This window comes from Durio zibethinus, chromosome 4, assembly GCF_047325235.1.
Source record: "Durio zibethinus cultivar Kanyao isolate XHJ-2024 chromosome 4, ASM4732523v1, whole genome shotgun sequence".
In the NCBI taxonomy this organism is placed as follows: Eukaryota; Viridiplantae; Streptophyta; class Magnoliopsida; order Malvales; family Malvaceae; genus Durio; species Durio zibethinus.
Window position 1 is genome coordinate 9,785,295 of NC_143165.1, and position 24,570 is coordinate 9,809,864.

Sequence of the window (24,570 nt, forward strand, 5' to 3'; positions counted from 1 at the left end):
TCACCTAGGAAATTTATAGAAATTTACCATTTGAAATTTTTATAAACTCCATTATTGGATAATTATTATTTATTGTTAAAAAATATTTTATTTTTTTTCAAATTTAATCATGCAAAAATACAAAAAAAAACACATAAATACAAAAATAAATACCAAAATATAAAAAATACTAAAAAAATAAAAAAATGAAACGGCTCGACTGGAGCAGCTCAAGCAACTCAGCTTCAAACACATGAGGCGGCTTGGGGATGTGGCTTGGCAACTTGACTCGGCTCAAGGGATTGATTGGTACATGGGTCGGTAGAAACGAGTTTCGTTTGGGGCTGGTTGGCCTGAATAAAAACACGCAGATCTTGGGACCGTTTCAATGCCAAAACAACATTGTTTTGGAACAGGTATAAAAGGCCTAATTCAATCTTTTTTTGCAAATTTTTCCCTTCCCCCTCTCTCTTTTCTCTCCCTTTCTTCTCTAGAATCGGATTAACTTCGGTTGAATCTTTGACGGATTTTGAAAAATATCGCTAGAATCTGGGTTTGCTAGAAGTTCACTAGAGAATTCAACTGACACTTAAATTTTCGATCAAATTCTGGAAAACTTGTCAAAAAATTCAATCGATGTAAAAAATTTTCGTAGAAATTTGGAAAATTTCCAAAAAATTTTTAAAAAAAAAGCATAATTTTTTTCTTAAAAATTCCCTTAAAATTTTTCACACCTTTTGTCTGCTTTCGTGTGACTTTTTGTTCTCTAAACACTGTGTTTTCTATTGCTATGTTCTTCTATATGCTTTTTCTATGTGTTTGTGTATCCCCTACCTCTATGTGAGCATGTATTTATAGGGTTTCAAATCCAAGAACTCTAAACCAGAAAGGATTTTAGTCTTTTTTAAGTTTTAACTCCAAATTTTTAATCCTACTTAAACTTTTCATACAATTTCACACAAATTCAACACCTATTTTTTTGTTTTTCTCATTTTCCATTTTTTTTATATTTTTCATCTTTTTATTAACAAAATTAATCCAAATAGACCCCCATATAGAGTGAGGTGTCTATAATAGCATGTAATTTTTGTGTAAAACATGATTGAAATATATGAATTGTTAGTGTTTTTACAAAATGAATACATGAAACACTTAGGTTACTCGTTGCTTTAAGCTCACATATGCTTTTCCATAGCTCAACTGGAGCAGCCCCTTTAGGATTTTAGATATTTCAACAAGTTTGACAGGAGAACCACCTGCTTCAATTGGCAATATAAAGTCCTTACAGAGATTGGATCTGTAATTTTGTCAACCTAACACATCTTTCAGCTTTAGACTTATCAATGAATAACTTGTCTGGTCCAATTCTTTCTAGGTGTTGTTGGACTTCAAAGCTTATTGTCTTTCTACTTGCATGATAATTCATCAAAAGGAACAATACGATCTTGGACATTTAGTTATCCATTGTTGACAAGCTTGGACTTTAGTAATAACCAACTAACAAGCCTCATTAATGAGTTTCAGTATAATTCATTTAGGACCACTGATTTGAGCAGCAATAGGCTGTCTGGCTATATCCCAAGTTCAGTAATAGGCTTGATTTTCTAGGAAATTGATTTCATTATTCTATGATCATAAAGATTTTAAAAAGAATGAATTAAAAATGACACCTATTTAATTTCAACCAAAACATTTGTCTACATCCTTGTGGAAAATATGTTTCTTTTTCTTTTTTAGTATGCTTCTATATTTACAAGTTTACTTGGTAAGATATTGTAAAAAATTTTCTCATGCACAGTGCAACTATATTGATTTGGATTATTGGATGAAATGCTAATTTTTTTCTTCTTGTAGGATCCCTTCTCTTTGTTGCCTTTATGTAATGGGTGAATGATGGATAATGGTTGTGAGCAACACTCAAAAAAGCAGAGATGGAAAGCTTGTATGGATACTGGCAGTAAACCAGCAAATAAGATTTTATATATGGTACAAAAAAATATATAATTTTCGTGATTTTATATAGGCTAAAAGAATGCATAATTTTTCATGATATAGCAATAATGGTTATCATGAAAAAACAAAATTAAAAGAGATTTTTTTTAAAGAACATTTTTTAGTGAAAAATGAATAAATGAATTCAACGAATACAAGATATCACACAAAAAAGTTAAATAAGAAAATATCATGCATTTGAGTATTTAGCTTAATAAGAGTTCAGTTCAAGTTCGAATCTTTTTCCTCAAATCACAATAAAAAATATCTATCTTCGAAATGTTGTTTACTATGAAACTTTGAACTTTTCCCATTCTTCGCTATTGATCACCTATAGCTTTTACATGTGATGCATGCTTATGTACTAAATCTTTTTGTGAGAGTCCTTTGAATGGAGATAATATTTCTTGTGTTAAAAAAGAAAAATAGGAACATAGACCAACAATTTTACCAAAAAGCAATAATTCTCAGTATGTTTATGGAAATCATTCACATCATCAATGTGAGATGCACCTATACTTTAAGAAGTGAAATGTTACATCATCAATAGGCAATATAAAAGCAATGATGATATTACTCCTATGCTGCTTTTTATTAATTAGATTTGATCGGCAATGATGATGGGATGAAATGTCCAAATTTTCTTTTTTGCTTTTACATTAACTTTAATTGGATTCAATGACAAATGCCTAAATTTTCATCTTTGCTTTTAGACTAGTGGATTGACAATGCTATTCCTTTCTTAGTCGTAATGTCACAGTTCTATGGAGGAGCCATGAATCCCACATCAGCCATGTACTAGAGTTAGTCATGGGATATAAGGGTTCATACCACCTTTAACTTGTGAGGTCCCTTTTGTAGGACAAAACTGTGAAGCCAAAGGGGTCGAAGCGAATAATACCTCACAAGTTAGTGTGAAACATGATAGTTAGGTTGATCTAGGACACTAGATAAATCTATGCCCGAATCTTGAAGCTGCACGAGCCTAGAGCTTGAGTCTCTGCCTATGATAGTAGCACTCTCATCTTTTCTATTGATATCTTTTAACTTTGACAAAATATTAGACCCACTAATTGGTAAATGTAATCTCCTTAACTCTTCAGTTCCATCAAAATGATATTTTTGGAATCTAAATCAATGATTATCATCTAACCATCGACTATGTCCCATATAACAAAACTTCTTACCATTAGGTAACCACTTCAAATATGTCTGTGCAGCACAAAATGGACAAGCATAATGACCTTTTATACTCCAACTAGATAAATTTGCATAAGCAGGAAAATCATTGATGGTCTATAATAAAGTAGCACGCATATTGAAATATTTTTTTGATACATCATAGGTCCCAACTCCTTCCCATAATTGTTTTAACTCTTTAATAAGAGGTTGTAAGTAGATGTTTATATCATTACCTAGACTTTTTTTCTCAGAAATTATCATAGACAAGATGAATGATTGTTGCTCATAGCAATTCATGGTGGCAAATTGTAAGGAATCAATACAACTGGCCAAGTATTATAAGAAGTACTCATCATTTTAAATGGGTTGAATCTATCATATGCTAGTCCAAGCATAACATTTCAAAGATTATATGCAAAGTCTAAAAACCTAGAATGAAATAATTTTCATGCCAAATAATCTGTAAGATCCTTAATGATCCATTATCTATCCGCTTCTCATGATGCCACCTCATTGAATTGTAGTTTTAGAAGACATGAAAAGTCGTTGAAGTCTTGGTATTAATGGAAAATAGCATAAAACCTTAACAGGCTTTTTTTTGACATAGACCTCATCACCATCTTCATTTAACCTTTCATCGGGGTTTTTGTCCACCCAATGAGAAACACTACACAAATGACAAGATTCTTGATTTTTTTTATCACCCCCATACAACATGCAGTCATAGGGATAGTTATGAATTTTCTCATATCCAAAACCCAAATCCTTGATCATCTTCTTTGATTCCTTACAAGATTCAAAGATTTTTGCAAAAGGAAACATTTCTTTCATAAACTCTAATAATAAAGTTAGAGAGTTTCTTATCCATCCACATAAGCATTTCAAGTGATAAAAACAAACATAGAAAGATAACCTTGAATGCTTCGATCCCTCATAAAGTTTTTTATTCATATCTTCAAGTACCTTACAAACCTTTGATGCTTCTCTTCTAGGTTGTTGGTTATGTACACCTATCCCAAGTTCACCAAATTCATTCATTTTAACATTGGATTGATTAAATCCATCATTTTGGGGAGACGAATTATGGAAATGTTGGTTATGAATGTTAAAAGCATCTCGCAACATGCCTTCAATGTCATCTACTATAAAAGGATCATGTTGGTGTTGAAGAGCCCTTGAAGTTGAAGGAACTCTAGTGGAAGACCTTGACGGTATAAACTCTCCATGAAAATACCAATTAACATATCCTGAGACAAATCCAATACAAATTAAATGTTCAAAAACAACTTTATGCACTTGCCAATCGATATTAGCACACTTCACACATGGGCATAATATCATATTATCTTCATTTGTATTCTTAAATGCAAAATTAAAAAAAATTTTCACTCCATCTCTGTACTCTTGACTTAATCTTAACTTTTGCATCCAACTCTTATCCATTTAGTACTTACTACATTATCAGACCAAATGTATATAAATAATTTATATGAAAACAAGCATGTAAAATACTTAAGTTTACTATATTTTAAACAAAAGATAATAACAAGACTAAAACTCCTCATTGTGAAGTATTTTCTCAGCTACTTGATATAAAGCATTTAAAACTTTGCTGTTAACCTAGACAATACCCTGGAGTATTTGTAGTTGGGGTTGAAATAAGGTAAAACAGGTTCAGAGGAAACCCAAAAAAGGAAAAAATAAAAGGGAAAGGGAAGTGGATGATGGGTTCCAAATGGGTATTTGAGGAGAGTGGGTTTTGGAGAAAATTTTTAAACCAAAAAGAATATCGCAAATTACAAAAGCTAAAGGAATAGTAGAATGAAGTAAAAACTAAAGTAAATAACTAATGAATAGTCGAAAACAAAGCTCGAATACTAAAAGCTGAAGGAAATGAAAAGTAAATTGTAGTTGGTCTAGAAAGAGAAATAGTATAATAATAAAGATGAAGCTTGAAGTTTGTGATTAGATGCACCAAGTTTGAAGACAATTTAATTAGACCAAATTATTGAAGGCATTTACTAAAAAAAATGTCTTCAATAATTTTCTTTTAAATATTATTTGGGTATATTATAGGTGCCTTCAAGATTCTCATAGTAAAATTTTAAGAGGATTATTAAAGGCGTTTATGCCCAAAAAATGGCTTCACTAATTTCCTCTAATTTTCATGGTGTATTTATTAAAGGCATTTTTTTGCATAACATGCCTTTAATAATTCTCTTCATTTTTATCAGTGAATATTTGTGAAGGCAGTTTTCTACTAAAAATGCCTTTAATAATTCACTTCAATTTTTAAGAGAAAGTTATTAAAGGCCTTTTTGGCATTATACACCTTCAATAATTTCCTTTTAAAAATTATTTGGTATTATTAAAGGCATATTTTAATAAAAAAATGCCTTCAATATTATATTACTAAAATTTTAAGGGGTTATTAAAGACATTTATTCTAGAAAAATGCCTTCACTAATTCGTTCTAATTTTTGAAAGAATTTATTAAAGGTATTTTTTGCATTATACGCCTTCAATAATTTTTATGCAGAATTATTGATGAAGGTGTTTTTTGAGAAAAAATGCCTTCAATAATTTTCTTATAAAAATTGTTTAGGATTATTAAAGGAGTCTTCTAACAGAAAACACCTTAAATATTGCACTACTAAAATTTTAATAGGGTTATTAAAGGCGTTTATTCTAGAAAAGCGCTTTCACTAATTCGTTCTAACTTTTGAAAGAATTTATTGAAGGCATTTTTGAGAAAAAATACCTTCAATAATTTTCTTTTAAAAATTGTTTAGGATTATTAAAGGTGTCTTTTAGTAGCAAATGCCTTTAATATTCTACTACTAAAATGTTAAAGGCGTTATTGAAGGCATTTATTCCAAAAAAATGCCTTCACTAATTTGTTATAATTTTTTAAGGAAATTATTAAAGATGTTTTCTACAAAATACGCCTTCAATAATTCACTCCAATTGTTAATAAAAAATTATTGAAGATGTTTTTCACATTATACGCCTTCAATAATTTTTATACAGAATTATTGAAGGCATATTTTTAAGGAAAATGCCATCAATAATTTCCTTTGAAAAATTGTTTGGGATTATTAAAGGCGTCTTTTAGTATAAAACGCCTTCAATAATTTTAAGGGGATTATTAAAGGTGTTTTTTTTTTCTAGAGAAATGCCTTCACTAATTTGTTCTAATTTTTTGAACAAATTTATTAAAGGCATTTTTTGCATAATACACCTTCAATAATTTCCTTCATTCTTATCACAAAAATATCAGTGAATGAGGTTTTCTACTAAAAATGCCTTCAATAATTTTTGTACGAAATTATCAAAGACATTTTTTTATGGAAAAATGCCTTTATTAATTTCTTTTGAAAAATTTGTTTAGGATTGTTAAAGGCATCTTTTAGTAAAAAAATGCCTTTAATAATCTACTAGTAAAAATTTTAAGGGGATTATTGAAATCATTTTTTTTTTCAGAAAAACACCTTCACTTATAATTTTTATATTCATTCCCCTATCTTGAACATCAGAATCACAAACTGCTAGTACAGAGAATGATTAAAAGCTAAATTAATCAACCAAACCAAAAACCATAAAACACATTTCTATTAGACTTTAGGTTGTTTTATCTCTATCGTCACCATCGACCTTCAACAACTCAACGGCATGCACCTTTCTGTTTATCGGTATGTCTTTATTTTTTTTGTTTACTATATTATTTATATTATTAGATAGAGGTATTTTTTTTGTTCCTTACTATTTACATACGCATATATATTTTTATTCATTTCACCATAACATAGTCATCCAAGCACCTTTTATTGCATGTATGCTATTTTTGTGTAGTTTTCTTTAAATATTATGGTTTGCTAAATGGTTTTGTTTGCTAAATGGTATACTGATTGGTTTGCTGAATGGTTTGCTAAATGGTATTTTTGAATGGTTTGCTGAATGTTGTTTCGATACGTAGTATGGTATTGGTTGTATTTAATTACATACAATATTAAATTTAGACAGTTATTTTGATATATTTCTTATAATTAAGATCAAAATCGCAGGTATTATGGACTCCAAACAACATAATTCTCCTTCTATTGAACATGCACAAGATACACCTGTAGGCCAAAAAAGAAAAAGAAGGGGACAAAATAAACAAATTAAAGTGACTGACATAAAAATTCACATTGACTTCAATCAAAGTGGGTAGCCTGTGTTTGAAGGAGCTGTCAAGTTGGCTACTCCTATTGGTGCAGTTGTCCGTAGTAGCATTTCAATTATGTACACAAATTGGAACGAGTTCCTAATGATCTAAATGATGGTATATGGTAGTTGGTTGTGGTATTTTATTCAACTATTTCATAAATTTTGTTAAATGATCATTTAATTGAAATTCAATGTGTTCATACTAATTGTGTTAAATTATTTAGGAATGGTTCAATGTCCCAATTGACTGTAAAAAGATTGTGTTGCAATATACTAGGAAAGCATTCAGAGACTTTAAAAGAAGATTAACAACCTAATATATTTTATAGTTGGCTAATCAAGGTGATGCATTGGCTGTTCCACCTACGTCTATGCAGATGTAATAAGTGTTGAAGAGTGAAGAAATTTTGTTCAAGATTGACTATCAGAAGATTTCTTAGTATGTAAACCCATTACCAAAAAAATTGTTTATAAGATTTTATGCAATATATTCGATATATTCATATGTGATTGACGTAATTTCTTTCTTTTGTAGAAAATCAAAGAAAACCAATGGAACATTCGAGCCAAACAAATATATCACCATCGAATAACAAGAAAGAGATATGCAAATGTGAAGTATGAGCTTGTAAGTATTCGCACACTTGTTTTATACTCATTAATGAATATTTATGAACATTCATTTCATACATTTTGATTCTTATATTACAGTAATTTAATAGGAATCAGCAAGCTCTGGCACTGAAGTTTTCAAATAGGATGTCTGGAAACAAGGATATCTGTGAAAAGATGGATCTTTTGCAGATGAAGTAACCGAAGATATGGCTCAAAAGATTGTATGTATAATTGCTTGTTTAATATCATGTATGATTCGCATTGTGGTTGTATGCATGACTCTATACTAGCTTGTATAGATTTGTTGTTATAGCCCATCTTATTATTGTCTTTTAGGATGATTATGCTGCCAAAGTTAAATTCAGTGTAACCCTGTTTGGTGAAGATCCATTGTCTTTAGCATTAGGAGCTAAAGAAAGGCCTAGTCGAGTTCGTGGGGTTGGTAAATTTGTGTTGCCATCAAAGTTTTTTAGTAATCAACCTAAAACCCCATGAATGACAAATGCACAATATGAAGCAATCATTGAGCAACAACAACAACGAATTCATGACCAAGGTAATGCCTTAATGAGCAATAGCAAAGACTCATTGCTTTGGAGGCCATGTTGGTAGCAATGCAGCATAGCATGCTTGTAGGCCAGTCAGATAACAGCATCCACGTAGGACAAGTTTCCATTACAAGTCAAGTAAGGAACCCAACCTCCGTTATCAACCATGAAGTATGATTTTGTTTATAAGTTTAATATTAATTTGTTTATTATATTTATTGATTTGGTTTTAATACTTATATTTCATTATATATTGTAGCAAGATGTTGGGAGTCAGAGTATAACCCTTGCTCAGGCTACCATGGATGAGTTATTTAATTATTCGCTCAATCATTTATTTCGGAGGAAACTGCATAACCATTAAGTCTAAGGAAGGGTTATTTGTTAAACCATCTTTTTCTTACATTGATGTGGATAAGGTTAAATTTGTGAACTAGACGAAATATCAACTATTGATATTGTTGCTTATATGAGGTTAGCTTATAAATACAAATATGCACACTTAATATGTATTAATCTATATTATAATGTAATACTAACTAGTATTGTTGATTGTTATCATGCAGCTTCTTATATAGAGAGGTCAAGGCAAGACAGTTGACCTACAGATTTAGATTCGTTGACCCCAACTTCATTAGTAAGCAGAGTGGCAGTCACTTTTCATACTACTCATGTGATTGAATGCATGAAAAGATCAATTGATTATTATTTGCTCTCGTATAATGCACAGTAACTTATATTCATACAAATAATTATTCCAACCATACCCAAATTTGATATGATGCCTAATCTGAGTATATCATTCTCATTATTTTGCAGTCATCATTGGGTGCTTATTGTGATTGATACCAAATCGTTAACGTCATACTTACTTAATTCAAATAATACAACGGCGATGCCTAACCCTGAAATTCAAACTTTTATAAAAAGGTACTACATGTTATTATATTATGTATCTTTTATTTCTTCATAAGTAATTTTATTTATGTATTAAGTAATTTTTTTCTTTTCAATTTAGGGTAATATATGCATTTGATAAGAAGGCAAAGAAAAAATGGGTGTCATTACCAGTAAATATGAAATTTATTCTTTTATGCTGAGTTTGTGTAGATAAATGTTTCTTAAATTCACTCAATTTAATTTTTAGGTACCTCATCAACCCGAAAAAATTGAATGTGGATATTATGTTATTCGTTTTATGCAAAAGATAGTTTTATATGATTTTAAGACAACACCATTCAAGGTTAGTATAAATTTCATATAATCATTATATCTTTAAAAAAATAAAAAGCTAAATTATGTTCTCATTTATTAACATTTATTTATGATATTTTCTTTTTAGTGGGAGAGTAAAGAAAGCTTCATCATAGAGGAACTTGATGAAGTCCGTAAAGAATAGTATGAGTATGTATTATCATTTATTGATAAACCTTGAGGTTGGACATTGTTGGTTGAATGTAAATATATGAGGATCATTTGTTATAATGTTTTTAACATGCCATGTTGAATGGATAATTTAAGTTTGTAGATTGGGGTATTGCTTTAATATTATTGGTATATATTTGTTTTATATGAATACACACATATTGAGTATGATTATTTGAGAAAAGTATATTAATATGGCAATGTTATCAGTTTTAAATTTGAATGTGTGTTTAATATATTGAAATACAACAAGGTTCATAATGTAAATTCTAAAATGTAATTCGTAGTATCACATATATAAACCAAATGTTTTCTGAGCATAAACCTACAACTGACTTCACATATATAATTAAACCAAAGTTTTTTTTATGGGATTACTGAAGACGTTTTTAGCAAGAAAATGCCTTGAATAATCCCTAACAAAATGTTATTGAAGGCATTTTTTACCAAAACCACCATCAATAATCCCATTTAAAATTTATTATATGGATTATTAAAGGCGTTTCAAGCAAAAAATGCTTTCAAGAATCCATTCCAACTTTTTTGTATGGATTATTGAAAGTATTTTTTTACCAAAACCGCCTTCAATAATCGCTCATGAAAATTTATTGATTGGATTATTAAAGGCGCTTTCAGCCAAAAATGCCTTCAAGAATTCATTTCATATTTTTCCTATAGATTATTAAGGGCATTTTTCTACCAAAAACGCCTTCAATATTCCCTCTCCAAAATTTTTTAAATTGATTTGTGAATGTGTTTTTGCTTAGAAAATGCCTAGAACAATCCATTACAAATAATCCCTTCAAAAACCCAAAAAAGGCTAAAGGGAAGGATCAAACCTACCACGTTATGGGTAACACCCATATGATTCTTAAATTTTGATAGGATATTTATTGAAGGCATTTTTAACCAAAAACTCCTTCAATAATCTTGTGAAAAGTTTTTCATGGAATTATTAAAGGCGTTTCTTGTAGACAACGCCTTCAATAATCACATACATTTTTTTATGAGGAGATTATTCAAAGTATTGTTGCCAAAAATACCTTTAGTAATCCCCTATCAATTTTTTTAATTGGATTATTCAAGCTGTTTTCTGCCAAAAATGCCTTTAGCATTCACTCAAAATTTGAAGACAGGATTATTCAAGGCGTTTTAGTAGATAAACGTTGCTAATATTAAGTCTTGGGTGGCGTTTATAAGTAAAAATGCTGCTATTTGAATATTTAGTGGCATTTTGATAATAAACGCCTTAAGTTTTATAAAAACATGGAAGCTAGTGGCATTTGTAAGTGAAACGCCACTATGAAACTGCCACTAATCTTCCAATTTCTTATGGTGATAATTCAGTGAGGACCATTGATTTGAGTAGCAATAGGCTTTTTTCAGAGCTTCCCAACTAAATTATCCTTTCCTTTGCTGGGACAAAATTGACAACAAGGGAAGCCAACTCCTAATGTTGGAAATCAAAGCAATAGAAACTTTGAAAATGGGACAACACCTCACAAGTGGAGTCTGGTTGGAATTAAATTGCAACAGTGAACCAGGCTTGATTTTCTGGGACATTCATTTCATTATTCTATGATCATAAGTAGTTTAAAAAGAATTGATTTAAAATGATGCCCATTTAATTTCTAGCAAACATTTTTCCATAATCTTGTGGAAAATATGTTTCTTTTCAGTATGCTTCTGTATTTACAAGTTTACTTGGTTAGATATTGCAGAGAAGTTTCCCATGCTCAGTGCAACTATATTGATTTGCATTATTGGATGAAATGCTCATGTTTTTCTTCTTGTTGGATACCACCTCTTCGTTGCCTTTAGGTAATAGGTGAATGATTGATAATGGTGGGAAGCAACTTTGCGTAAAGATGGAAAACTCATCTTGTCTATACAGGAACTAAACCAACAAGCAAGACTTTTTTAAAGAATATTTGTTAGTGAAAAATCATAAATTAAACTCAACAGATGGAAGATATCATATAGGAAATTTAAATATAAAAATATCATGCACTCGAGTATTTAGCTCGATAAAAATTAGTTTCGGTTCAAATCTCTTTCCCCTAATGAAAATAAAAAAAATCTATCTTTGAAGTGTTGTTTACTATGAAACTTCAAACTTTTCTCATTTCTTGCTACTGATCACCTATAGCTTTTATATATGATGTATGCTTAGACACTAAATCTTTTGTTCTAGTCTTTGGAATTGAGATAATTTCTCTCTTGTTAAAAGAGAAAAATAACAACATAGGCCGACAATTTCTCCAAAAGCAACAATTCCCACAATGTTAATCATAATCGTTTACATCATTAATGTGAGACGCGCCTATATTTTAAAAAGTGAAATGTTACATCATCAATGGGCAACATAAAAGCAATGATGATGTTACGCTTATACTTTGTTGTTTTCTATTAGCTTTGATCGGCAATGATGATGGGATCAAATATCCAAAATTTTCTTTTTGCTTTTAGATTAACTTTAATTGGATCCAATGAAAAATGTCCAAATTTTCATCTTTAAGGAATATGCCTTGCTTTTTCCACATCCTTATGAAGAAACGAAGAAACCACTAACATTCCTACCTTGACTAAACAAAATGCTCAGTTTGTGGATCCAAAGTTTCTGCAACAAAGACTGGAATGGTTAGCAGATCTACCGTTCCCATGCCTGGCTAATTACATTTTAACTTTGTTGTCATCAATATCTGTCAAACCAAGTAACAGAAACTTAGAAAAGAGTTAAATTCAATGTTTTAAATTCATTGGTGCACACTGAAATGATCATATTCATCTCTTGAAACTATTCATCTCTTTACACTTAGATATTGATTAAATTAAAGGTTCTACATTCATTGATGCACACTGAAAGGCAAAATTTTTTGCGCTATAGTTTTTGGAACGGAGATCATTTTTCTAGTTAAATGAGAAAAAAAAAAAAAAGAACATAGACCCACAATTTCTCCAAAGGTAACAATCCCCAATAAGTTTCTCAGAGTCATTTACAGCATTAATCAAATTGAGCAACCTATATAATTCAACAAGTAGAATCAGCAGCATATAGACAATTCTAAATGGTAACAAAAACTTTTAAATGTAAAAATGGTACAGATCAAATTGGGTAAACTAATATGTTTTGAAGTCGAATGCAGTGATGTGAAGTTGAGGTACTGCAATTGGTGGATCCCATCTTCCTATTTGCCTTAAGGTAGCTTAATTGACGGTGCAAAGATACTAGTTCCAACATTCTGGTGTTGTTGCTCATTGATTTCAATATTCTGGCAGCTTCCCCATAGTTTAAATGCAATTGATTGAAAATGAAACCCATCTATTAAAAATAAAAATTTCTTTTTTTTTAAGTAGGTTATAATTTGAATATAAGAGAAAGTGTTATAGATATTAAAATTTAAATGTATTAAATATTATTATTTTTTAAATAAATATATGAAATAACTGAATCAAGTTTTGGATTAAATATGAAGCCAATATATATGCTTTTGTTTTTACAGGTTTACTCGGTCTGATATCACAGAGAAAATTTTCAGTGCACGGTACAACTCTATTTATTTGCATTATTGGATGAAATTCTCATATTTTTACAATGGTCTCCAGATTGTACTTAGTATGATATTTCTTTTGGTCTGCAAATTTTGTTGCTTTTTGTTGGATCCCACCTCTTTGTTGCTTTTCGGTGATAGGTGAATGATTCATAATAGGTAATAGGTGAATGATTGATAATGGTTCGGAGCAACACCCAGTTAAGTCAATATGAAAAGCTTATCTTGTTCATTTGCAAACCTGTTTTTTCCAACCAATGTTCCTGTCACTTGCAAGTTGGCTTCCCTCTAGAGGATAAAGCAGGCAGCTGGGAAAGACTTGGAGATATACTATTGAGGTCTGATAACAAACAAAACAAAGAATTTTCGTTGTAATTGTACAGATCTGCAAGTTTTAATTGAATAATAGTTTTTCTATAATAAAAAAATTAAATAGTTGTCTTGAATTCACTGATATGAAGTTGGGGTTCTGCAATTCTTGGAATCCATCTTCACATTTGCTTTTAGTTAGCTTAATTGACGTGCAAAAAATAAAAAAAGTTATTTTCAGCATTTAGGTCTTCTTTCTCATTTCATTTTTCTGCAGTAAACGTAATCAATATTATAAATTTTGTAATTTTTTTTGAGAATTCAACAATGTTTCAGTGCTTGCATGTTACTAATTGAAGATTGCATAATTTTATATATAAAGTTTGAAAATTTATTTTATTCATTGATAATCGAGTTTTTAAATTATATAATTGGTATTAATAAGATCACACATATATATATTAAAAAAATAAAAAATAAATTAAAAGATTATACGTGTCCGTCTCTTAATTTTATTTGTGTAATTAAAAAAATTTTATTGACAATAAATAAAAATGAACTCAATTAGTTATTGCTTGTAAAACTAGAAGAAGAAAAAAAAAAACCAAGTTTGTGCTCTTAATATATTGAAAGTTGCATACTTCCATATAAAAAGTTAAGGGCAATGTCAATCAATTTTATGAAGAAAATGAAAATAATTCTTTTGCATATTTTTCTGTCCCCAGTTTACTATGTTATAGCTGTAATACGCTTTCTTTCACTTTTTTTTGTTTTTTCCTTTAAAAAAAAGATTAATTTCCAATATAGACTACATTTTTGAATTAATGAGACAAAACATATATCGTATTGATAGGATCAAAATGGTTAGATCCCATCTCAATAACCAATCCAGCGCTCCTGCATTTACAAGTTACTTGATCTGATATTCCAGAGAAGTTTCCTAGTGCACAGTGCATATATGTTAATTTGCTTTATTGGATAGATAATTCTAATGGTAACGAAACATTAACCAGTTAAATGTTAGAGAGATTTGGTAAACTAAAACTTGTCTTGAATTGAATATTTACTTTCGGGGAGCTTAATTGATGGCGCAAAGAAGCTAGTTCCACTATTCAGGTCTTCTTGCTCATCTCATCTTTAAGAATAGAGTAAAATCTTGTCAAATCTGCCTTGGGATCATTTCAGGATTGAAAAAACAAGAATTTGAGCAAAGGAAAAGAGTGTAAAAAATGAAAAGGATTTGTTATATTCCTTGAAGAAGATATGAAACTTAGAACTTTTCTCCTTCTTTGCTACTGATCATTATAGCTTTTACATGTTATGCATGCTTAAGTATAAGGATTTAAATTGTAATAGCGGTAACGTTTTCAGTCGTGTCACGTTTGTCACAGCTGCAGATATAACGAAGACCTTCGCAGTCATTACGACTATCGTGATCGTGAATTTTTTTAAATGTTACTCAACTTGCTATAAAATATAATAATTTTAATTATTAATCATAAAACCTTTTATTTTATGATTTTTTAAAGTAATTTATATCATATCATGTGTTTTATTTGCTTAAGAAAAAATATTTATAGTAAAATATTTATATTTAAAAAATTATTTATACGATAATTAAAAAAAATAAGAGATAAATAAACATGTAAAAAATAAATAATCATAACGAATGATATATTTAATTACCATACTCATCAAATTATTACCGAACTATATTATGCATAAATCAAATAATAAGTTATTAGACATTCATAAATTAAAGCTTTATTATTTATGAGTTAAGAGAATTGCTTTTTATGAACTTGTAGTAAATCAAACTTTGTAGCCTCCATGTTGTGGGCAATTTTCAACAATAATAGCCTCAAGTCTACTTCTTCTACCTCTTGACTAAATTGCACAGACCCACACAACTTCTCATCCCTTCACCTTGCATTCAATAGTTTTTTTTCTTCAAACCTTCATCCTTATCCCCATCACTTAGTTCTCTTTTTATTTGGTGTGTGTTATCTACTTGCTTCCATCAACCTCAAGTCTCATTCTCATCTCTTGTCTCTCATTTTAAGTCCCAATAACTCTTGCCTCATTCTACCAATGTATCATAGTCCAATTTAATCCCAAACATATAAAATCACGATAAATTTGGAAATTAAAAAAAAAAGTAATTTGAGTGTTGAATTAATTGCTTATCTTAAATTGCATATACTTGATTTTGATTGAATTTGAATTTGAGAAAATTGATATTTTTGAAAGTTTAAGTTTTGTGGATTTTTTTTTTAAATTTGTAAATTGGTGTTTATTTTCTTTCTTGCTATTTTTATTTTAAGTTTTTAAACAAAATCAAATAATTTTTTTTTGAATTTTTGAATGAAAATAAAAATAGTAGCAATAGCGGGCAATAGCAGACCACTATTGCCGCTATTCACCATTACACCATAATTCGCGGTTGTGATTCATCTGCTATAAACGAGATTCAAATTCTCCCATGCTTTTTCTCCAATAACAGTGGCGGATAGTGACGCGACTGCGAAATAGCGGCCGCTAACCGCTATCCGACCACTATTTGAACTTTTGGTTAAGTATTCAATCTTTTGGTGATAGTCTTTTAAATGGAGATAATATTTCTCGTGTTAAAAGAGGAAACTAGGAACATAGATCAACAATTTTACCAAAAAGCAATAATTCCCAGTATGTTTATGGAAATCATTCACATCATCAATGTGAGACGTGCCCATACTTTAATAAGTGGAAGGTTACATCATCAATGGGCAACATAAAAGCATGATGATGTTGCTCCTATGCTGCTTTTTATCAATTAGATTTGATCAGCAACAATGATGGCATCAAATGTCCGAATTTTCCTCTTTTCTTTTACATTAACTTTAATTGGATCCAATGACAAATGCCCAAATTTTCATCTTTGCTTTTAGACTACCAGATTGACAATGCTATTCCTTTCTTAGTCGTTGCACTCTCATCTTTTCTATTATGGACGTAGCTCTCATTCTGCAAATAGGCTTCTCTGTGGACGATAAAGCAATACTCTCTGTACATTTTGGCTCAGCAGACTGCAGCCTATATAAACTCGTTCAAAACAATCATATCTCATACCATCTCATATCATTAATGTTCAAATTATCTTGCTGAAAAAAATTGTGGTCCTTACTTAGCCTATCAATTCCTCAGCCCTGTTTGTTCTTTCTGTTTTTTCAAGCTAATCTTTCATCACCCTCTTCTTCTCCAACAACTTAAATTTGCTCTCCCAATGAAGCTGCTGCATTGATCCAATTCAAGAAGTCTCTTTCCATTCACAAAATTTATTCTTATTACTGGCAGTTCGATTATGTTGATGGTATTAAATATTATCCTAAGACAGATTCATGGAAGGAAGGTACGGATTGCTGCTTATGGGATGGGGTGACTTGTGATAATATAAAAGGTCAAGTAATTGGCCTTGACTTGAGTTGCAGTTGGCTATATGGCACCATCCCTTCCAATAGTAGTCTCTTCCATCTTCCACACCTTCAGAAACTCAACCTTGACTTCAACAATTTTAACTATTCCAAGATGTCATCTAAATTTGGTGAGTTTGCAGGTCTAGAGTATCTCAACCTCTCTGAATCATACTTTGCAGGACAAGTCCCATCTCAAGTCTCCCACTTGTCAAAATTGGTTTCACTTGATCCCACTGGGAATTCTCATCAAACACTGTAGCAACATACTTTGGAAGGACTTGTTCACAACCTAACAGAGGTGAGAGATCTTTTTCTTGATGAAACCAACATATCTTCTATTAATCCTTTTGTCTTGAGGAACCTATCCTCATCTTTAAGGTCTCTTAGTCTCAATGATTGTGGTTTTCGAGGAAAATTCCCAGAAAACATTTTACACCTGCCAAGTTGATCAATTTAGGATCCAACGAAAACCTCAGTCTCAATCTTTCACAGTTCAATCGGAGCAGCCATCTCAAACTTTTGGATCTATCATCTATGTCCTTCTCTAGAGAATTGTTTGAATCGATTGGCAATTTATTATCTTTGGAGCATTTGGAGGTATCAAACGCATTTTTCTCAGGAGGAGGATTGCCCAATTCAATCAGGAACCTTATTTCCTTGAAGTATTTGCGTCTCTTAAATTCCAACTTATCGGGACCAATTCCAAGATCATTGGGAAATCTCTCGCAACTCAGTAATTTGTGCTTATCAGATAACTCTTTTAGTGGATCAATTCCATCGTCACTCACAAACCTAAAACAACTTGAAGTTTTATTCATTTTTGAAAATATGCTAGAAGGTTCCATTCCAAATGAGGTAAATGCTTTTCCTAATCTGATCTTGCCAGACTTGAGTTCAAATTTACATAGTGGAACACTTCCATCATGGTTGTATACCATTTCCTCCTTGAAGTGCATATATCTCTCTCATAACCAATTCAGTAGTCATATCAAAGAATTCCAATTCAACTCTCTGGAATATATATATTTACAAAATAATAAACTCCAAGGTCCTATTCCATCTTCAATATCCCAACTCGTGAACCTTACTATTCTCTCTTTATCATCAAATAATCTAAGTGGTATTGTAGAGTTTAGCATGTTCTCCGAACTCCAAAATCTGCAATGTCTTGATCTTTCTTTAAACCGTCCATCCTTAAACTCTAATGGCACTAGTGCTGTTTATGCATTGCCTGATCTTCAATACTTGGATTTGTCTTTTTGCAATGTTAGCGAATTCCCCCAATTCTTAAGAGGCTCAAAAAGTCTGCAATCTTTAGACCTTTCCAATAATAAAATTCATGGCAAGATTCCCTAGTGGATGTGGGATGTGGGGAAGAACTCTTTAGCTTACTTAAATCTATCTCACAACTCTTTGACAGATATTGAGCAACTTCCATGGAAGGAAATTCAATTTCTTGATCTAAGCTCTAATTTGATTCATGGAGATCTTCGAATTCCACCTATCACAACATCTTTCTTTTTTTATCTCAAATGATAGTTTGAGCGGAGAGGTCTTCTCTCTAATTTGCAATATGACTTCTCTTGGTTATCTTGACTTGTCCCACAACAACTTGAGTGGAATCATTCCCAATTGTTTGGGAAATTTAAGTGGCAATCTTTGGATGTTGAATCTACAAATGAACAAATTTCATGGAATCGTTCCTCCAACTTTTACAAAGGGACGTCAATTGAAGAATCTCAACTTAAATGGCAATCAATTGGAAGGGCCTTTAACACGATCCATCCTTAATTGTAGACGTTTGGAACTGCTAGATCTTGGTGATAACAAGATCAATGATACATTTCCTCATTGGTTGGGAAGTCTTCCAGAGCTACAAGTTCTTGTATTGCGGTCAAATCAACTGCAAGGTTCCATACAAGACAACATGTCCAGTAATTCTTTTTCCAAAATCCAAAATTTTGATATTTCAAGCAATTCTTTGACTGGAACACTACCTGTGAGATATATAAAAAATTTCAACGCTATGATAAATCTCACAGAAAATGAAAGTGCAATGCGATACATGGGGGTGGATGGTGGGTCTAGTGGTGAATTCTATAGCTATTCCATTGAAATTACAATCAAAGGAGTAGAGATGGAAGTGATGAAAATTTTCACAAAGTTGACCTGCATTGACCTTTCAAATAATAAGTTTCAAGGAGAGATTCCAAAGGTTATTGGAAAGCTTAACTCACTCAAAGGACTTAACCTTTCTCATAATAATCTTAGTGAATGTATCCCCACTTCAATAGGGAATTTGATTAGTCTTGAATGGCTGGACCTCTCTTCAAACAAGGTGGTTGGGACGATTCCAGAAAGATTGATAGATCTGACATCTCTTTCTGTCTTTAATGTTTCTGGAAATCATCTTCAAGGTCAGATTCCTCAAGGCAAACAATTCAACACTTTTGGAGATGATTCATATGAAGGAAACAAGGGATTATGTGGATTCCCAGTCTCTAAAGGTTGTAGCAACAGTGAGCTAGCACCTTCGAACTTGCTGGGAGAAGATGGCTTAAAATCGAACAGTGCTTTTGGTTGGAAGGTAGTGTTGATAGGTTATGGATGCGGAGTTGTCTTTGGAATGGTAATTGGATATGTTTTTCAAACTGGTAAACCAAAATGGTTGGTGACTTTGGTTGAAGAACGACATCATAAAAGGCGAAAAACGTCAAAGCTTGGCAATCGCAGTGGTCAGGGAAGAAGAATCTAGTCAGTGCAAATAATGTTCAAGCATTTCTGTTACGTTTTTACATTTTGTTGTAGTGCAGTCTATCATATGTTTCGCCTATGGTGAAGGTTACTCATGTATGTGTTTCTCTCTCTATTTAATAATGTGTAAGAATCTTTCTGAGCATTTACATCTTGAATGGTTGCAGCAATTTATGTTTTCTTCCATAATTTTGGTTTTAGCTTGTTTGACTCAATAATCTTTGATGCTACTCTCCAAATGTTTTAACTTGATTGATCCGCTCTGCTTCGGTGAGCAGCTGTAAAACCTCTCACTCCTGCCTCATTCCTTTTGCTCACTGCAACTGTTTGAACTGCTCTTACAAAAAGAAAAGGGATGAATGAACAGGTGGATCAGTCTGCCTTACCATCAAAAAATGAACAGGGCAAGAGCCTGTCAATGGCATTGGGGAGAATGCCCTATAAGGTGGTCTGATGTTGGCCATATTCTTATATATAAGACATTAGTAAGCTTTGATGTGGATACCTTAGAGACCAAAAAGGGAGTGGAGATTGAGAATGTCGAAGCAGGACAAGAGTTAGAACAGAGATTGTTGGTAGAATTGACATGGAAGGGGAAAGCTATAGTTATTAGATTCGTGTTGTGGCTCTTGTTGCTACAATACCCTTGTATTTGAAATTAACCATTGGAAGAGTGGGCATAAGCTCAAAAGCAGCCTACCTAATCCTAGATATTTCATGTAAACTTTGCAGATTAAAAATACTATGACACGATAGTAAAATGATATTAAAAAAACATAAAGATGAGAAGGTTAAAAAATTTAGCAAAAAATCAAATATAGTTTTAACAAAAACAAAAAATATGTATTTCATATTTTTAATATTGACAAAAATTATTACATGCAATATTTATGTAAAAGACAAAAAAAATACATAAATTATAAATATTTTATATAATATAAATACACGAATTATCGTATATATTATCGTGGACTTTGGCAAATATCTAATTTTAGCATAGGAAGATCTCTAAAAAGGAAATTGACGGCTGCAACTTCTTTGAGCTTTCTCTTGCCCAAGACCTCAAATATTAGTGGTGATAATGTTGGCAAATAGTACCCATTACTATATCTAACCATGTCATATTGGTTAGATAGAGATACAATTTTTGTCATGCTGCCAATAAATTATGACTGATGCAAAACTATATGCCAAAAGCAAGGAATTCAAGTTTTTATTTGAGAATATATTTGAAGATAGAAAAAAATTTACTGATAATAAATTTAAATCTTAAACTTATCAAATGTTACCTTTAAAAATAATCATATGAATTAATCAAGCTAAATTTAACTTCAAGTAATGCCATATTGGAGTTCTAACTAGAAATCTATGACTAAAAGGTTTTTGGGCCAAAGCTTTGGGCAACTCAACCTCCAGTTGCTATTTGGTTGCCATTGTGTCAAAGGCATGCAACTAGTGCTTTCGGGAATTCGTCTGTCCTCAAATTTTCATTGTAGAACTTTCTTGCAGCAGTAATGTAGTGAAAGTTGATCGCCAACTAATTTTTTTAAATGTATCTACATTTTACTCTTTTGAATAAAAATCTCATTATAAATAAATCTTTCCAAATTAATCACATGTCAAAATTTAAGATTATCACATGTCAAATTTTAACTAAAAATGAATTTGTTTACCATTTCCAAATTAATATTTGTTAGATTTAAGATTATCAAAGATTAAATCTTTATCTTCAGAAAAATTTAATATTTTATCAATAAACTTACTATTAATTACCAAATTAATCATTTCCATGAGTTTTAACTTTCACCCATAAAAAAAATTGCCCTAAATGGTTCTAGGCTGAGGCAGTTGTGCTTGAAGCATTAAAGGGGATCCCAGCTCCCTCTCCTTAAACTTAAACCTATAATTAAAAGCAAAAAGAAAAAAACTAGTTTCAATCATGTGGTGGACAGCTTGTTTACTCTTGGATCTCATAACATTATAACAATTCTAGTGCTTGAGAATATGAAGGTAGGCCACCCATTTTCTCTTTAAATAAAATTGGAATCTCAAAAACATTTCTTCATGTCTGAATTAGATATTGTCCTTTGCAATATTGTACTTGGAATGCATTATACATTGTCCTTCATGTGGACTTCGAAGTTTAACAATACAAAAACACAACATAAAAATAATACGAAAAATATATAAAAATGATATAATTAAAAAATTTAACAAAAAATTATATATAGATTTAACAAAAACAAAAAACATATATTATATTTTTAATATTAATATGAATTGTAACATACTACTTTCATATAAAAATATAAAATATATACATGAATTATTAATATTTTATATTATAAATACAAGAATTATCAAATGAACACTATAAAATATCTAATTTTAGCCTAGCAAGATCTCTAAAAAGAGGAACTGAGGGGTGCAACTTTTTTGAGCTTTCTCTCACTTATGATCTCAAATATCAACGGTGATAGTGTTGTCAAATAGTAAACATTAGAAATCCATGTCATATTGGTTAGATATAGAGATATAATTTTTGTCAAGCTGTCAATAAATCATGGCTGATGCAAAGCTATATGGCAAAAAGAAAAGGCTTCAAATTTTTTATTTAAGAATATATTCTGAGATGGTGATTAAAACATAGGTGGCTATAATGTGCCAATCAAAAGCAAGCTATTAATAATCTCAAAGTGGAGAATTATTGGCACAAGTTACAAATAGTTATTCAAAATCAAGAAGAGTAACTAATACTTTTGGAATTTATTTATTTTTTTTTATAAATGAGGTTGTGTAAGATAAAATATATATATATATAATAAATTTAAATCTTAAACTTATTAAATATTCTATTTAAAAGTAATTATCTATACTACCTTGTATAAAAAGGACCCCAAACTTGCACTTGTCTGGTCTTTCTTTGCTTTCCATAGATTTTTCCCTTCTCATGGTTTTGATGCCTGAACAAGAGTGGAGACAAGCTGTTACCAACATAGTCCCACTCACCTATTCCTCTAACGACATTCTCTCATTCTTTTTCCTTCTTTCTCCTCTTTTTTCTTTCTCTGCATCTTCATTTTTACTTTGCAACCAGTTTTAGGGTTTCTCGATCTCCTTTCTTGGATTCTTGATTTCAATTTTTGACCTCAACAGATCAAGATTCTTCTTTTTGTAAGCTCTTCACTAATCTCACTTTTCTTCAGTTTGGTTCTTTTTCAGTCTGCTTCCTTTGGGGGTATCCCCTTCTCTGGCAAGGGCTTCAAAGGGTTCGAAGTTAAAGACGTCACGAACTTTCACATTTATTTCAAGTCTAAATAAAAAGCCAATTTTAGTTTTTTTTTAAATAACACAAATTTTGGTTATAAGGTCAATATTGTATATAGTTCTAATATGAATTGGGATGGTAAAACTGGGTTTTATATCTTATCATATTTATAGATTATTTTATCTGTTTTATTTTATTGATATTTGATATACTTTTTTGCTCCTTTTATTCTACTTTAATTTCATAATCAGTTTTGCTTATGTCAGATTAAGGTAATAAATAGATAGGTTAAACCTAGGTTTTATTTTATTTTATTTTTTAAAGTTTTTAGTTGGTGATTTTGTTATTCTATGAGCATGGATTTGACGTGTGGAGAGGAAGGTGGAGGTGTGAAGACACCAAAGAAATCAGATGAATAATAAGGAGGTGGAAATTCAAAGATTAAGGGTATAAAAGGCATTAGTAACAAAGATATGATCTTTAGAGCTGATAAAATTGATTTAAAAAACTTAGTTATGCAACTAGGGAAGCATCTGAGTAAGGTTTGGTCTAGAAAAATTGAGAACCAAAGGCCTGTAGAGGAGTGGGAGATTGATTTGGCTAAGTTGGATTTATGGCACGTTATAGCTCATGGAACCTATGGGACAGTGTATCGTGCCACTTATGATAATCAAGATGTTGTAGGTAATTCTTTGTATTTGTTTTAATTTGATCTTTTGTTAAGGATGGAGACAAAAGAAAAGAAAATTAGAAACACAGAAACTACCCCAAAAGAGAGAGAGGAATTAGGAAACCCCATGAAATGAGACAAGATCAACTTGCAGACAAAGAAGACTCCCTGATAAAAATTAAGGAAGCCTGTGACTCTGTTCAAAGGATGTTTAAATCAAACAACACAAATTGAAATACATCACCAATTTGTGAACAATCCATTTAAGCTCATGTGAAAGCCTCTTAGCTATCTTCACATGCACCACAACAGAGCAAAAAACTCCACTCTTTTATAAGAACTTCACCAGGAGCTAGAACCCCACTTTCTTTTTCTATTTGCATGTTATGACTTTGATTGAAGTTAAGGCACAGAGGATGTTATGTCTTTTATTTTTTGAAGTGGTACATTATGTCATCGACTTCATGCTATAATCATGTACATGTGCCTTTGATCATAAAAGATTTATCAATAAATGTTTTCCTTTATATATATATATATATATATATATATATAGGGCTTCATGTTATTGCTTTGAAGAGATATAAAGATCCTAGAATTTCTATGACTTTGTAAA

The 24,570-nt window shown here is 30.9% G+C and overlaps 1 protein-coding gene and 1 pseudogene across 1 annotated transcript; both read left to right on the forward strand.

Moving 5' to 3' along the window:
- Window positions 1-8,183: 8,183 nt before the first annotated feature.
- Window positions 8,184-18,618, forward strand: LOC149519110 (receptor-like protein 6; annotated as a pseudogene).
- Window positions 18,619-18,742: 124 nt separating this feature from the next.
- On the forward strand, window positions 18,743-20,129 carry LOC111288819 (receptor like protein 27-like). The gene has a single exon (XM_022879789.2). The coding sequence runs from the start codon at window positions 18,743-18,745 to the stop codon at window positions 20,015-20,017; it is 1,275 nt and encodes a 424-aa protein (XP_022735524.2). The 3' UTR covers window positions 20,018-20,129.
- Window positions 20,130-24,570: the final 4,441 nt, after the last annotated feature.

What these genes read in the sequence shown, in the direction of transcription:
- LOC111288819 (XM_022879789.2), top strand. Translation starts at nt 18,743, where the DNA reads ATGGAGATCTTCGAATTCCACCTATCACAACATCTTTCTTTTTTTATC.